The sequence below is a fragment of the Grampus griseus genome (genome assembly GCF_964374135.1).
Source record: "Grampus griseus genome assembly, chromosome: 6".
In the NCBI taxonomy this organism is placed as follows: domain Eukaryota; kingdom Metazoa; phylum Chordata; class Mammalia; order Artiodactyla; family Delphinidae; genus Grampus; species Grampus griseus.
The window spans coordinates 55,197,108-55,211,365 of record NC_139000.1 but is presented as its reverse complement, the minus strand read 5'-3'; the positions used below and the strand labels follow the sequence as shown (position 1 = coordinate 55,211,365).

The window sequence follows — 14,258 nt, the reverse complement described above, 5'->3', positions numbered from 1 at the left end:
TGACATGATACTATACATAGAGAATCCTAAAGATGCTACCAGAAAACTACTAGAGCTAATCAATGAATTTGGTAAAGTAGCAGGATACAAAATTAATGCACAGAAATCTCTGGCATTCCTATATACTAATGATGAAAAATCTGAAAGTGAAATCAAGAAAACACTCCCATTTACCATTGCAACAAAAAGAATAAAATATCTAGGAATAAACCTACCTAAGGAGACAAAAGACCTGTATGCAGAAAATTAGACACTGATGAAAGAAATTAAAGATGATACAAATAGATGGAGAGATATACCATGTTCTTGGATTGGAAGAATCAACATTGTGTAAATGACTCTACTACCCAAAGCAATCTATAGATTCAATGCAATCCCTATCAAACTACCACTGGCATTTTTCACAGAACTAGAACAAAAAATTTTGCAATTTGTATGGAAACACTAAAGACCCTGAATATCCAAAGCAATCTTGAGAACGAAAAAAGAAGCTGGAGGAATCAGGCTCCCTGACTTCAGACTATACACAAGCTATACAAAGCTATACAAAGCTACAGTAATCAAGACAGTATGGTACTGGCACAAAAACAGAAAGATAGATCAATGGAACAGGATAGAAAGCCCAGAGATAAACCCACGCACATATGGACACCTTACCTTTGATAAAGGTGGCAGGAATATACAGTGGAGAAAGGACAGCCTCTTCAATAAGTGGTGCTGGGAAAACTGGACAGATACATGTAAAAGTATGAAATTAGATCACTCCCTCACACCATACACAAAAATAAGCTCAAAATGGATTAAAGACCTAAATGTAAGGCAAGAAACTATCAAACTCTTAGAGGAAAACATAGGCAGAACACTCTGTGACATAAATCACAGCAAGATCCTTTCTGACCCACCTCCTAGAGTAATGAAAATAAAAACAAAAATAAACAAATGGGACCTAATGAAACTTCAAAGCTTTTACACAGCAAAGGAAACCATAAACAAGACCAAAAGACAACCCTCAGAATGGGAGAAAATATTTGCAAATGAAGCAACTGACAAAGGATTAATCTCCAAAATTTACAAGCAGCTCATGCAGTTCAATAACAAAAAAACAAACAACCCAATCCAAAAATGGGCAGAAGACCTAAACAGACATTTCTCCAAAGAAGATATACAGACTGCCAACAAACACATGAAAGAATGCTCAACATCATTAATCATTAGAGAAATGCAAATCAAAACTACAATGAGATATCATCTCACACCAGTCAGAATGGCCATCATCAAAAAATCTAGAAACAATAAATGCTGGAGAGGGTGTGGAGAAAAGGGAACACTCTGGCACTGCTGGTGGGAATGTGAATTGGTTCAGCCACTATGGAGAACAGTATGGAGGTTCCTTAAGAAACTACAAATAGAACTACCATATGACCCAGCAATCCCACTACTTGGCATATACCCTGAGAAAACCAAAATTCAAAAAGAGTCATGTACCAAAATGTTCACTGCAGCTCTATTTACAATAGCCCGGAGATGGAAACAACCTAAGTGCCCATCATCGGATGAGTGGATAAAGAAGATGTGGCACATATATACAATGGAATATTACTCAGCCATAAAAAGAAATGAAATTGAGCTATTTGTAATGAGGTGGATAGACCTAGAGTCTGTCATACAGAGTGAAGTAAGTCAGAAAGACAAAGACAAATACCATATGCTAACACATATATATGGAATTTAAGAAGAAAAAAAAATGTCATGAAGAACCTAGGGGTAAGACAGGAATAAAGACACAGACCTACTGGAGAACAGACTTGAGGATATGGGGAGGGGGAAGGGTGAGCTGTGACAGGGCGAGAGAGAGTCATGGACATATACACACTAACAAACGTAAGGTAGATAGCTAGTGGGAAGCAGCCGCATGGTACAGGGAGATCAGCTAGGTGCTTTGTTACCGCCTGGAGGGGTGGGATAGGCAGGGTGGGAGGGAGGGAGACGCAAGAGGGAAGAGAGATGGGAACATATGTATATGTATAACTGATTCACTTTGTTATAAAGCAGAAACTAACACACCATTGTAAAGCAATTATACCCCAATAAAGATGTTAAAAAAAAAAAAGAAAAAAAAGAAAAAGAAGTATGAGATGTCATAGTAGTAATATTAGGGTAAAGTAGATCAATGAACAGTTTAGGAAAACTTGCCTTATTAATGGAACTTAATAGCATTCCATCAAAATAAACCAGATCTGCAGAACAGATGAAATAATATAATTCTAAAAGCAGTATAAAGTCATAACTTCATAGTACACTCTTCTCAGAGGCCTGTCTCTTTTCTTTCTTTCTTTTTTTTTTTAATGCGGTACACGGGCCTCTCACTGCCGTGGCCTCTCCTGTTGCAGAGCACAGGCTCCAGACGCACAGGCTCAGCGGCCATGGCTCACGGGATCCTCCCGGACCGGGGCACGAACCCATGTCCCCTGCATCGGCAGGCAGACTCCCAACCACTGAGGCACCAGAGAAGCCCTCTCTCTTTTCTTAATGACTACTGAAACAAAGGAAGCTGTAAAAAGTTGGTTGGTTTTCAAATGGTTTTTGACAAGAGCAACAAGACCATTCAGCAGAGAAAGGATAGTCTTTTCAACAAATGGTGCTGAAAAAACTGGATATCCACATGCAAAACAATGAAGATGGACCCTTACCTTACACCATACAAAAATTACCTCAAAACATAAAACTGTCATTATATGCAGGTGACATGACACTAGATGCAGAAAACCCTAAAGACTCCACACAAAAACTACTAGAACTGATAAACGAATTCAGCAAGGTAGCAGAATAAAAGATTAACATACAGAACGGTTGCATTTCTTTACACTAAAAATGAAATATCAGAAAAGGAACGTTAAAAAACCATCCCTTTTAAAACCATATCCAAGAAAATAAAATAATTAGGAATAAAGCTGATCAAGGAGGTGAAAGACTTATATGCTGAAAACTATAAAACATTAATAAAGGAAACTGAAGATGATTCAAAGAAATACAAAGATATCCCATGCTCTTGGATTGGAAGAATTAATATTGTTAAAATGGCCATACTACCCAGAGAAATCTACAGATGTAATGCAATCCCTTCAAATTACCCATGACATTTTTCACAGAACTAATAATCCTAATTTTTATTTTTTAGTTTTGGCTGTGCCGTGCAGCCTGCAGGATTCTTAGTTCCTGACCAGGGATTGAACCTGGGCCCCAGCATTGAAAGTGCCAAGTCCTAACCACTAGACCACCAGGGAATTCCCAAATAATCCTAAAATTTGTATGAAACCATAAAAGACCCAGAATTGCCAGAGCAATCCTGAGGAAAAAGAGCAAAGCAGGAGGCATAACGCTCCCAGACTTCAGACAATATTAAAAGCTACAGTAATCAAAATAGTGTGGTACTGGTACAAAAACAGACATATGGATCAGTGGAACAGAATATAGAGCCCAGAAATAAACCCACACACCTACAGTCAATTAATCTTCAACAAAGGAGACAAGAATATACAATGGAAAAAAGTCTCTTCAGCAAGTGGTGTTGGGAAAGTTGGACTGCTGCATGTAAATCAATGAAATTAGAAGACACCCTCACACTGTATACACAAATAAACTCAAAATGGCTTAAAGACTTAAATATAAGACATGATACCAGAAAACTCCTAGAAGAGAACATAGGCAAAACATTCTCTGACATAAATCATACCAATGGTCTGTTTACCAAGGCAATAGAAATAAAAGCAAAACTGAACAACTGGGACCTAGTCCAAACTTACAAGCTTTTACATAGCAAAGGAAACCATAACACAATGAAAAGACAATCTACAGAATGGGAGAAAATACCTGCAAATGATGTGACAAACAAGGGCTTAATTTCCAAAATATACAAATAGCTCATACAATTCAATAACAACAAAACAAATAACCTAATTGAAAAATGGGCAGAAGATATAAATAGACATTTCTCCAAAGAAGACATACAGGTAGCCAACAGGCACATGAACAGATGTTCCACATCATTAATTGTGAGCGAAATGCAAATCGAAACTACGAGATACCACCTCACACTTGTCAGAATAGCTATCATTAAAAAGTCTACGAATAACAAATGCTGGAGAGGATGTGGAGAAAAGGGAACCCTCCTACACTATTGGAGGGAATGTAAGTTGGTGCAGCCACTATGGAGAACAGTATGGAGGTAGCTCAAAACTAAAAATAGAGTTGCCATATGATCCAGCAATCCCACTCCTGGCATATATCTGGAAAAAACTATAATTCAAAAAGATACATGCAGGGCTTCCCTGGTGGCACAGTGGTTGAGAGTCCGCCTGCCGATGCAGGGCACACAGGTTCGTGCCCCGGTCCGGGAAGATCCCACATGCCGTGGAGCGGCTGGGCCCATGAGCCATGGCCACTGAGCCTGCACGTCCGGAGCCTGTGCTCCGCAACAGGAGAGGCCACAACAGTGAGAGGCCTGCGTACCGCAAAAAAAAAAAAAAAAAAAAAAACACAACGAGATACCACTTCACACCTATCAGAATGGCCATCATCAGAAAAGCAGAAAGTAAGTGTTGGTGAGGATGTGGAATGCTGGGTGCTGCTGGTAATAATGTAAAACGGTGCTGCTGCTATGGAAAACAGTATGGCAGTTCCTCAAAAAAATTAAATATACAACTACCATATCATCTAGTAATCCCACTTCTGGATAGATATCCAAAAGAATTGAAAGTAAGATCTCAGAGAGATATCTGTACACCCATGTTCGTTGCAGTGTTATTCATAAGAACCAAAAGGTAGAAGCAACCCAACTATCCAACAAGAGATGAATGGGTAAACAAAATGTGGTACATACAATAGAGTATTATTCAGCCCTAAAAAGGAATGAGATTCTGACACATGCTACAACATGGTTGAATCCTGAAGACATTATGGTAAGAGAAATAAGCCAGTCGCAAAAGAGTAAATACTGTATAATTCCACTTATATGAGCTACCTGGAATAAGCAAATTCATAGAGACAGAAAGTAGAAAGGTGGCTGCCAGGGGTCAGGAGGAGAGGGGAATGAGAAGTTATTTTTTAATGGGTATAAAGTTTCAATTTAGGAAGATGAAAAATGTTCTGGAGATGGATGGTGGTAATGGGTGCAGAACAATATGAAGGTACTGGGCTTCCCTGGTGGCGCAGTGGCTGAGAGTCCACCTGCTGATGCAGGGGACACGGGTTCGTGCCCCAGTCCAGGAAGATCCCACATGCCACGGAGCGGCTGGGCCCATGAGCCATGGCCTCTGAGCCTGCGCGTCCGGAGCCTGTGCTCCACAACGGGAGAGGCCACAACAGTGAGAGGCACGCGTACCGAAAAAAAAAGAAAAAAAAAAAATGAAGGTACTGAATTAATGCCACTGATTTGACCACTTAAAAATGGTTAAAATAGTAAATTTTATTAAGTACATTTTACCCCCTCACACACAAAAAAGTTGGTTGCTCTCATATTGCAAAAGAGAAATATTTTTCAATTTGTTGCTCACAAACTGAACTAGCCCTACTACACATGTTAGAAATGTGAGCTATGAGGATCTGTGAGGTTATTTCCCATGATATTAGCAGATCTGATTTAGAACTCCTTGATCTGATACCTTGGGGATATCAAGAGTGTATCTTTACACAAAAGCACTAATCAAGGCAATAGATAAAAGCATTTAAAAATGTTCAAAAACACCACAAAAATTTAACAATATTAATAAACAACTGGAACACAGTTCTCAGACTAAGTATCAACAACCAGCCACCCTCCTATGAGGGGCTACACAAACTACTGTAGTTCATTTTTTATGCAATTACTTACATTCTTCACATTTTACAACCCACTAATTAAGTCTGAAATTGTTTAGGAATTTAAAAAAATTTTTCTCTAAAGAAATTTCACTGTCCTATATTCCAGCCACTTAGGTCTACATGAATCATGTTGTAAAACTCTGTCTAAACTTGTGAAATCCTTAAAATGATCTAAAGCACTAAAATAAAATGAAAATTCAAAAGGGGCAATTCTAGGAATCTTTATAAGATAGATTCTATTATCCATAAACCATGGGATTAAAAATTAGTGATAAAAGACTCAATTTTGTTACCTTTCTGCACCTGCTATGCAGACAGAACATCAATTTTCCCATATGTGAATATTTTTCTGATTAAGAGATACATTTACATGGCCAGATATTTATCATTTAACACATGTACATACCTGAGCAAAAAGGTAAGACATGACAAAGTCATCAAGAAGAGGAGCTTCAGCACCTCGAGATATTCCATGCCTATAGGTTCTGTTGCTGCCATTACAATACCAGTAAGGAAAGTAAAATCTACAAGACAATTAAAACAATCAGTCAGCCTCTAACAGTTCTAATATAAACATACTATATATATATAACCACTTCCGATCTACCAAAAGGTATTATCCCATAATCAGAAAACACAACTAACAGTGTTAAATACAAAGTGAGGACAAAAGGAAATATGGGTAAAGCCATGGTAATCATACAGCCAGAAAATACAAGAAACATAAGTTTAAAATCCATATTCTGCCTTCTTCCATGAACAGAACATAGAAGCAAATAATAGAAAATAGAGAAATGTAGAAATAAAACATTAACAAAAAAAATTTTAGTATGGACACCAGGGGGAAAAGCGGGGTGGGGTGGTAGTGGTGGGATGAATTGGGAGATTGGGAATGACATATATACACTAATATGTATAAAATAGATAATTAATAAGAAACTGCTATATTAAAAAAATAAAATAAAATTCAAAAAAAATTTTTAATGTAATTCTAGGAACATCAGTAGAGGAATGTGAAAATGCTAATTTGGTGTGAAAACAAATAATTGCTTCTTCTTTAAAGAAACAGAGATTACATAAAAAAGAATGAAATAATGCCGTTTGCAGCTACACAGACAGACCTAGAGATTATCATATTAAGCGAAGCCAGTCAGAAAGAGAAAGAGAAATACCATATGATATCACTTATCTGTGGAATCTAAAATATGACACAAATGAACTTATCTATGAAACAGAAACAGACTCACAGACATAGAGAAGACTTGTGGTCGCCAAAGGGGAAGGGGAGTGGGGGAGGGTTGGATTGTGAGTTTGGGGTTAGCAGATGCAAACTATTATACATAGAATGGATAAACAAGGTCCTACTATATAGCACAGGGATAGTCAATATCCTGTAATAAGCTATAATGGAAAAGAATATGAAAAAGAATATATATAAATATGTATAACTGAATCACTTTACTGTACACAAGAAACTAACACAACATTGTAAATCGACTATACTTCAGTTAAAAAAAATGGAGGTTACAAACTTGTCCTTCAGAGAAACAAAAAAATTCTATATTGCTTTTTTTATTTACAGCTCTACTGAGATAAAATTCACATAAAGTTCACTCATTTAAAGTATACAATTCAATGTTTTTAGTATATTCAAAGCACTGTACAGACATCACCACAACCTAACTTTAGAACATCTTTATCTTCCATAAAAGAAATTCCCTACCCAAGCCACCTTTATCTACTCCTCAGCCCTAAGTTACCACTAGTCTACCTCTATAAATTTGTCTATTCTGCATATTTTATATAAATGGAATCATATAATATGTGGCTTTTTCTACCTTCTTTCACTTAGCATAATGTTTTCAAGGATCATCCACATTTATAGCAGTATCAGTACTTCATTTCTTTTTATTGCCCAATTAAATTCCCATTGTATGGATATACCACATTTTGTTTAACCATTCATGACTTCATGGACATTTGGTTTGTTTCCATCTTTTTGCTATTGTGAATAATGTTGCTATGAATAATCATATACAAGTTTTCTTTCCTGTGGAAGTATGTTTTCATTTCTCTTGCATATATACCTAGGGTGGCACTGCTGAATCATATGATAATTCTATGTTTATCTTTTAAAGGAGTAGCCAAACTGTCTTTCAAAGCAGCGCTATTTTATACTTCTAACAATGTATGAGTGTCCCAATAGGTCACATCCTTGCCAACACTTGGGTGGAGAGTTTAGCTAAGTTACTCTATGGTGCTGCTGACTCAGCATTCATTTTGTTTCGTCAAGAGTCCTGTAGTGACCTTAAACTGACATTAGCTCCCACACAAACGCATGCCCTAGAGAACAACTTGCAGAGTCACAAGCAAATGTAAGTTCCTTATACGACTTCCCCAACAGCCTCTGTGATCAACACTCATCCCTGCCTCCCAGTGCCTAGTCCTATGCACCTCTTCAATAAGATCCCTACATGGCTTACCAAAACCCAACTCTTTTGAATTGACCAGTCTGGCCTTAGTCCAGGAACCTCAAGGCACTCTACACTTAAACCCTAATAAAGGCACATGCTCCAGGTCCTGACTCTCTCTATCTGCACTGTGCCTTGACCTCTCCATGTGACCCCTTAAGGCATGTGGGTACTTCCTCAAGAACCTGTGAGTAATGAACTTTTTTCTACTTCAATTCCTCTTGTAGTCTGTTGTTGAAATGTGGCTCACCATCTGGCACCCTATGTTCCACTTAATAAGAGGTAATTTGACAATTTCTTTTTTTTAATCTTTTGGCCACATCGCGCAGCACGTGGGATCTTAGTTCCACAACCAGGGATTGAACCCGTGCCCCCTGCATTGGCAACATGGAGTCTTAACCACTGGACCACCAGGGAAATCCCTAATTTGACAAATTTATAACAATGTGTTATCGTCCATCTTTTTAATGCTTGCCATCCTAGTGGGTAAAATGGTATCCCATTGTGGTTTTGATTTACATTTCTCTAATGAATAAAGATTTTGAGTATCTTTTCACATGCTTATTTATCAGTTGTATGTTTTGTTTAGAGAAAGGGCTATTCAAAATTTTGCCCCTATTTTGATTGTGTTAGTTGTCACTGTACTGAACTGTAAGAGTTCTTTATATATTCTGGATATAAGACATCTGTCAGATATATAATTTACAAACATTTTCTTCCATTCTATAGGTTGTCTTTTCACATTCTTGTCAGTATCCTTTGATGCACAAACATATACTTTGATGAATCCCAATTAACCTATTTTTCTTTTGTTGCTTAGGTTTTTGGTGCCATATTGAAATCACTGCCTAATTTAAGTACACAAACACATGATCCTGTTTTCTCCTAAGAATTTACAGTTTTAGCTCTTAGATTTAGGTCTATGATCCATTTTAAGTTACCTTTTTGTAAACAGTGTGAGTTGTCTAAATTCATTACTTTACATGTGGATATTCAGTTGTCCCAGCACCATTTGTTGAAAAGACTATTCTTTCCCCATGAATTGTCTTGGCACCCTTGTCTAAAGTCTATTACCATAGTATGAGAGATTATTTTTGGACTTTCAATTTTACTCCATTAATCTATTATCTAACCTTAAGTCAGCACCACACTGTCTTGATTACTGTGGTTGTGGATGAAGTTTTGAAATGAGTGTGAATCTTCTAACTCTTCTTTTTCAAGACTGTTTGGGCTATTCCAAGTCCCTTTGATTTTTTATGAATTTTATGACAAATTTTTCAATTTCTGCAATAAAGATAGCTAGAATTTCAGTGGAGATTGCATTGAATATACAGATTAATTATGGGAACATTGCCATCTTAACAATATTAAGTCTTCCTATATTATCTTTCCATTTATTTAGGTATTTCTCTAATTTCTTTCAATAATATTTTATATTTCTCAGTACACAAACTGTGCACTTCTTTTGTCAGGTTTATACCTAAGTATTCTTTTATGCCATGGTAAATGGTATTTTCTTAATTTCACATTTCTTCTCTAATTGTTAGCATATAGAAATACAACTGATTTTGTATTTCTATCCTGTAACTGGGCTGAGCTCATTTATTAGTTCTAACAGTTTCTTAATTCCTTAGGATTTTTCATATACTAGATCATATCATCTGTGAACAGAGAGTTTTACCACTTCTTTTCCAATATAGATGCCCTGTGTTTCTTTCTCTTGCCTATTTTCCCTGGCTAGAATCTATGGTACAGTGTTAAACAGAAGTGGTGAGAGCAGATATTTGTGTCTTGTTCCTGATCTTTGGAAGAAAGCGTTCAGCCTTTCACTATCAAGCATAAGGTTAGCTTTGGGTTTTTCACAGATGCCCTTTATCAGACTAAGTTCCCTTCCATCCTTATTATGTTTAATATTTTGATCACAATAGAATGTTGGATTTTGTCAAATGTTTATCTCTGTCTCTATTAAGATGATAATAAGATTTGATTCTTTATTCTACTAATATGGTACATTATATAGATGGATTGATTTTCATATGTTAAAGCAACCTTGTATTTCCTGGAGTAAAGTCCACCTGGTCAATATTTAATCCTTTTTATATATTGCTGAATTTTGTTTGCTAGTATTTTCTTGATGATTTTTACAACTATGTTTATAAGGGATATTTGTCTGTAGCTTTCTTTTCTTTTAGATGTCTGTCTGGATTTGGTATCAGGGTAATGGTGAACTCACAGAATGAGTTAGGAAGTGTTCCCTCCTTTTCACTTTTTGTGAATAACTAGTATCAACTCTTCCTTAAAAGTTTAATAGAATTACCAGTAAAGCCACTTGGGCCTGGGCTTTCCTTTGTGGAAAAGTTTTTTGTTTTGTTTTTTTTGAGGTACGCAGGCCCCTCTCTGTTGTGGCCTCTCCCGTTGCGGAGCACAGGCTCTGGGCGTGCAGGCTCGGCAGGCATGGCTCACGGGCCCAGCCGCTCCGCGGCATGTGGGATCCTCCTGGACCAGGGCACGAACCCGTGTCCCCTGCATCGGCAGGCGGACTCTCAACCACTGCGCCACCAGGGAAGCCCGGGAAAGTTTTTTTAAATTACTAATTGAATTCCATTTCTTTACTTGTTAAGGTCTATTCAGACATTCTACTTCTTGCTTTGTCAGTTCTACAGTTTGTGTCTTTCTAAACATTTGTCCATTTCATTTGGTATGTAGTTTGTTGGCATACAGTTGTTCCTTATAATTCTTTTTATTTCTGTAAGGTCACAGTAATGTTACCTCTTTTATTCCTGATTTTAATAATTTAAGCTTCTCTCTTTTTATCTTGGTCAGTCTAGCTAAAGGTTTACTGATATTGTTGATCTTTTCAAAGAACCAGCTTTTGGTTTCTTGATTTTCTCTGTTGTCCTCCTATTCTCTATTTCATTTATTTCTACTCTGATCTTTATTATTTCCTTCAGCTTGATTTGAATTTAATATATTCTTCTTTTTCTACTTTGTTAAAGTGGAATGTTAATAGCTTTGAGAACTTCTTTCTTTTTTAATATAGGCACTTATAGCTATGAATTTCCTTTAAGCATTGTTTTAGCTGCATACCATAAGTTTTGATATGATCCGTTTTCATTTTCAGTCATATCAAAGTATTTTCCATTTTCCTTTGTGATTTCTTCTCTGACCCCTCAGTTATTTAGAAATGTGTTGTTAATTACCATGTATTTGTGAATTTTCCAGATCTCCTTCTGTTAATGATCCCTAATTTAATTCCACTGTGGTCAGAGAACATACTTTGTATGACTTCAATCTTTGTAAATTTATTGAGATTCATTTTGTGGACTAACATATGATCTATCCTGGAGAATATTCCATATGCACTTGAAAAGAATGTGTATTGTGCTGTGGTTGGGTGCAGTGTTCTATTTATGTATGTCTAGCTGGTTTACAGTGTTGGTCAAGTCTTCTATTTCCTTGCTGATCTTCTGTCTAGTTGTTCTGTCCATTACTGAAAGTGACGTATTGAAGTCTCCAACTATTATTGTTGAATTGTCTAGTTTTCCCTTTAATTCTTTCATTGCTGCTTCATTTATTTTGGAGCTCTGTAGTTGGATCCAACTTATAACAATTTTAAACAAATGTTATTATGTTTCCTAACAGATTAACTCCTTGATAATTATAAAATGTCCCTCCTCTGTCTCTAGCAACAATATATATCTTAAAGACAATTTTGTCTGATATTAATACAGCTACTCCAGCTCTCTTTCAGTTACTGAATGCCTGTTTTATCTTTTTCAACCCTTTGCTTTCAAGTTATTTGTGTTTTTGAATGCAAAGTGTGCCTCTTATAGACAGCATGTAATTTATGTTTTTTTCTAATTCAGTCCTCCAATCTCTGCCTTTTGACCTGAGTGTTTAATTCATTTACATTTAAGGTAATTACTGTTAATAAAGTATTTATTATGTCTGTCATTTTGCTTCTATTAGGCTTTTTTTCGATTTTTTGTTCATATATTCCTCCATTATTGCTATAGATATTTTCTAGTGTATTACATACATTAAGTCTCTTGTTTTATCTTTTACTATATATTTTTGAGTTATTTTCATAGGAGTCTCCCAGAGGATTACAACAGACATTTTAACTTAAACAATCTAGTTCTTATTCATATCAACTTAATTTCAATAAAATACAGAAACTCTGTTCCATTCCCTTTATTCTATATTTGTCATAAAAGTTACATCTTTATACATTATAAGCCCTCCAACACAGTTTTATAATTGTTGCTCTTTTATGTTGATTTTGAAATAACCCATAAATATGTAATAGAGGAAATGAAGAATAGCCTCTGAATAAAAGACAGGTGGAATTTTTTTTTTAATTATACAAAATCTCCTTTTGGGTAGTTTCTGGTTAGACTATCCTAGGAACTTTTGATTATAGGTAGCAATGGATATGTGCCCCCTTAGTTTAAAAATACGAGAAAGTCATGAATTTGATACGGGACATATTTTTTAATTCTTAAGAAGAGGTCAGCAAACTATGGCTCACAGGCCCAATCTGGTCCACTACCAATTTTTATAAAGTTTTACTGGAACACAGTCATGGTCATTCATTTACTTACTGTCTATGGTTGCTTTCACACTATAATAATAGAGTTGAATAACTACAACAGAGACAGTATGGCCTGCAATGCCTAAAATATTTACTATCTGTCTTCTTACAGAAAAAGACTGCAGACCACTGCTCTACAAACATTTTAAAATAAAAAGATATACTACTTGCTGATTGCAGAAAGTACAGTAATTATAGAAAGTGATAAAGAAAATATTCTTAATCAGATACTGATATCTTGTGAAACATATGCATATTACCTGCTTCTTTAAATAACACAAATTGAAAAGTCTTAAAATCTGCATAACTCTTATATAACTTGAATAGATTTAATCCTAGGTCCCTTATGTTTTTTGTTGTTATTAGTCATTATTTTAAGTGACCTCTTTCTGTTTGTTTGTGGTGTATGGAAATAGTTAATTTTTTAACATACTGATCACATAAATCTAGCCTTCTGCTGAATGATTATTATTGATGCCTGTAGATTTGTTCATATTTTCTATGTTAACAATCATATCATCCCCAAATAATGACTTTTTGCTTCTTTGTTCTCAATTATGAAATATTTTATTTATTTTTCCTGTCTTACTATACTGGTTAGGAACTCCACCAAAATCCTATATACAAGCAGTGATCACGGCTATCTTTGTTTTCTATACATCTTGTTCCTGATTTTAAAGAGAATGCTTCTAACATTTTACCATTTAAGAATATTATTTGCCACATGTTTTTTGCACATATCCTTTGTCGTGGTAAGGATGCCTCTCTTAAGTCTTAGTTTATTATGGTCTCCTTTTCTTTTCTTTTTAAAAACATGAATGAGTCCATTTTCTTTTTTACTATGCAACACTGACTCTGTATGGAATGGATCTATTTCATAACTAAGAACCAGAGATCAAACTTATTTCTTTGTTTCATCCTTTTGAATGGAAAAGTACCTCTGAATTTCTCTAAATTGGTACTACATATTACCAAAGATTATCCAATAAAGTAACTTATAATTTGAGGTTGTAAATAATCATTGGCAAAATCTTATCTTTCCTTCACTTCAACTTAAAAAAAAAGTTATTAAAAAGAAAAAATGTGAGATTACATATTATTGAACAAAACATCAAATTTCCTGGGAAACTATCAATATTCCAAACATTTAGGATTTTGCTAGTAAAGGCCATTCTTGCCCTGTTCAAAATTTAACTATAATCTTAAGTGGTAAAGTAGCATCTCACCAGGACAGCTTTATTCTCAGAGCATTCTAGTTAAAGAACATGTATGAACACTTTCTCTAGTGGGGAAAGAGAGTCTTAATTGAAGAAGATTAGATGCTAATTGGTTCT

General features: G+C 35.6%; 1 protein-coding gene across 3 annotated transcripts in view; it reads right to left on the bottom strand.

Moving 5' to 3' along the window:
* The window catches only part of JAK2 (Janus kinase 2), a 263,282-nt gene that overhangs the window by 57,804 nt on the left and 191,220 nt on the right, over positions 1–14,258 (bottom strand). For all 3 annotated transcript variants that reach the window (XM_082656733.1, XM_082656734.1, XM_082656732.1), the window contains exon 5: positions 6,266–6,383. In XM_082656733.1, the coding sequence (XP_082512859.1) occupies positions 6,266–6,383 (118 nt within the window). The remainder of the gene's footprint in view (positions 1–6,265; positions 6,384–14,258) is intronic.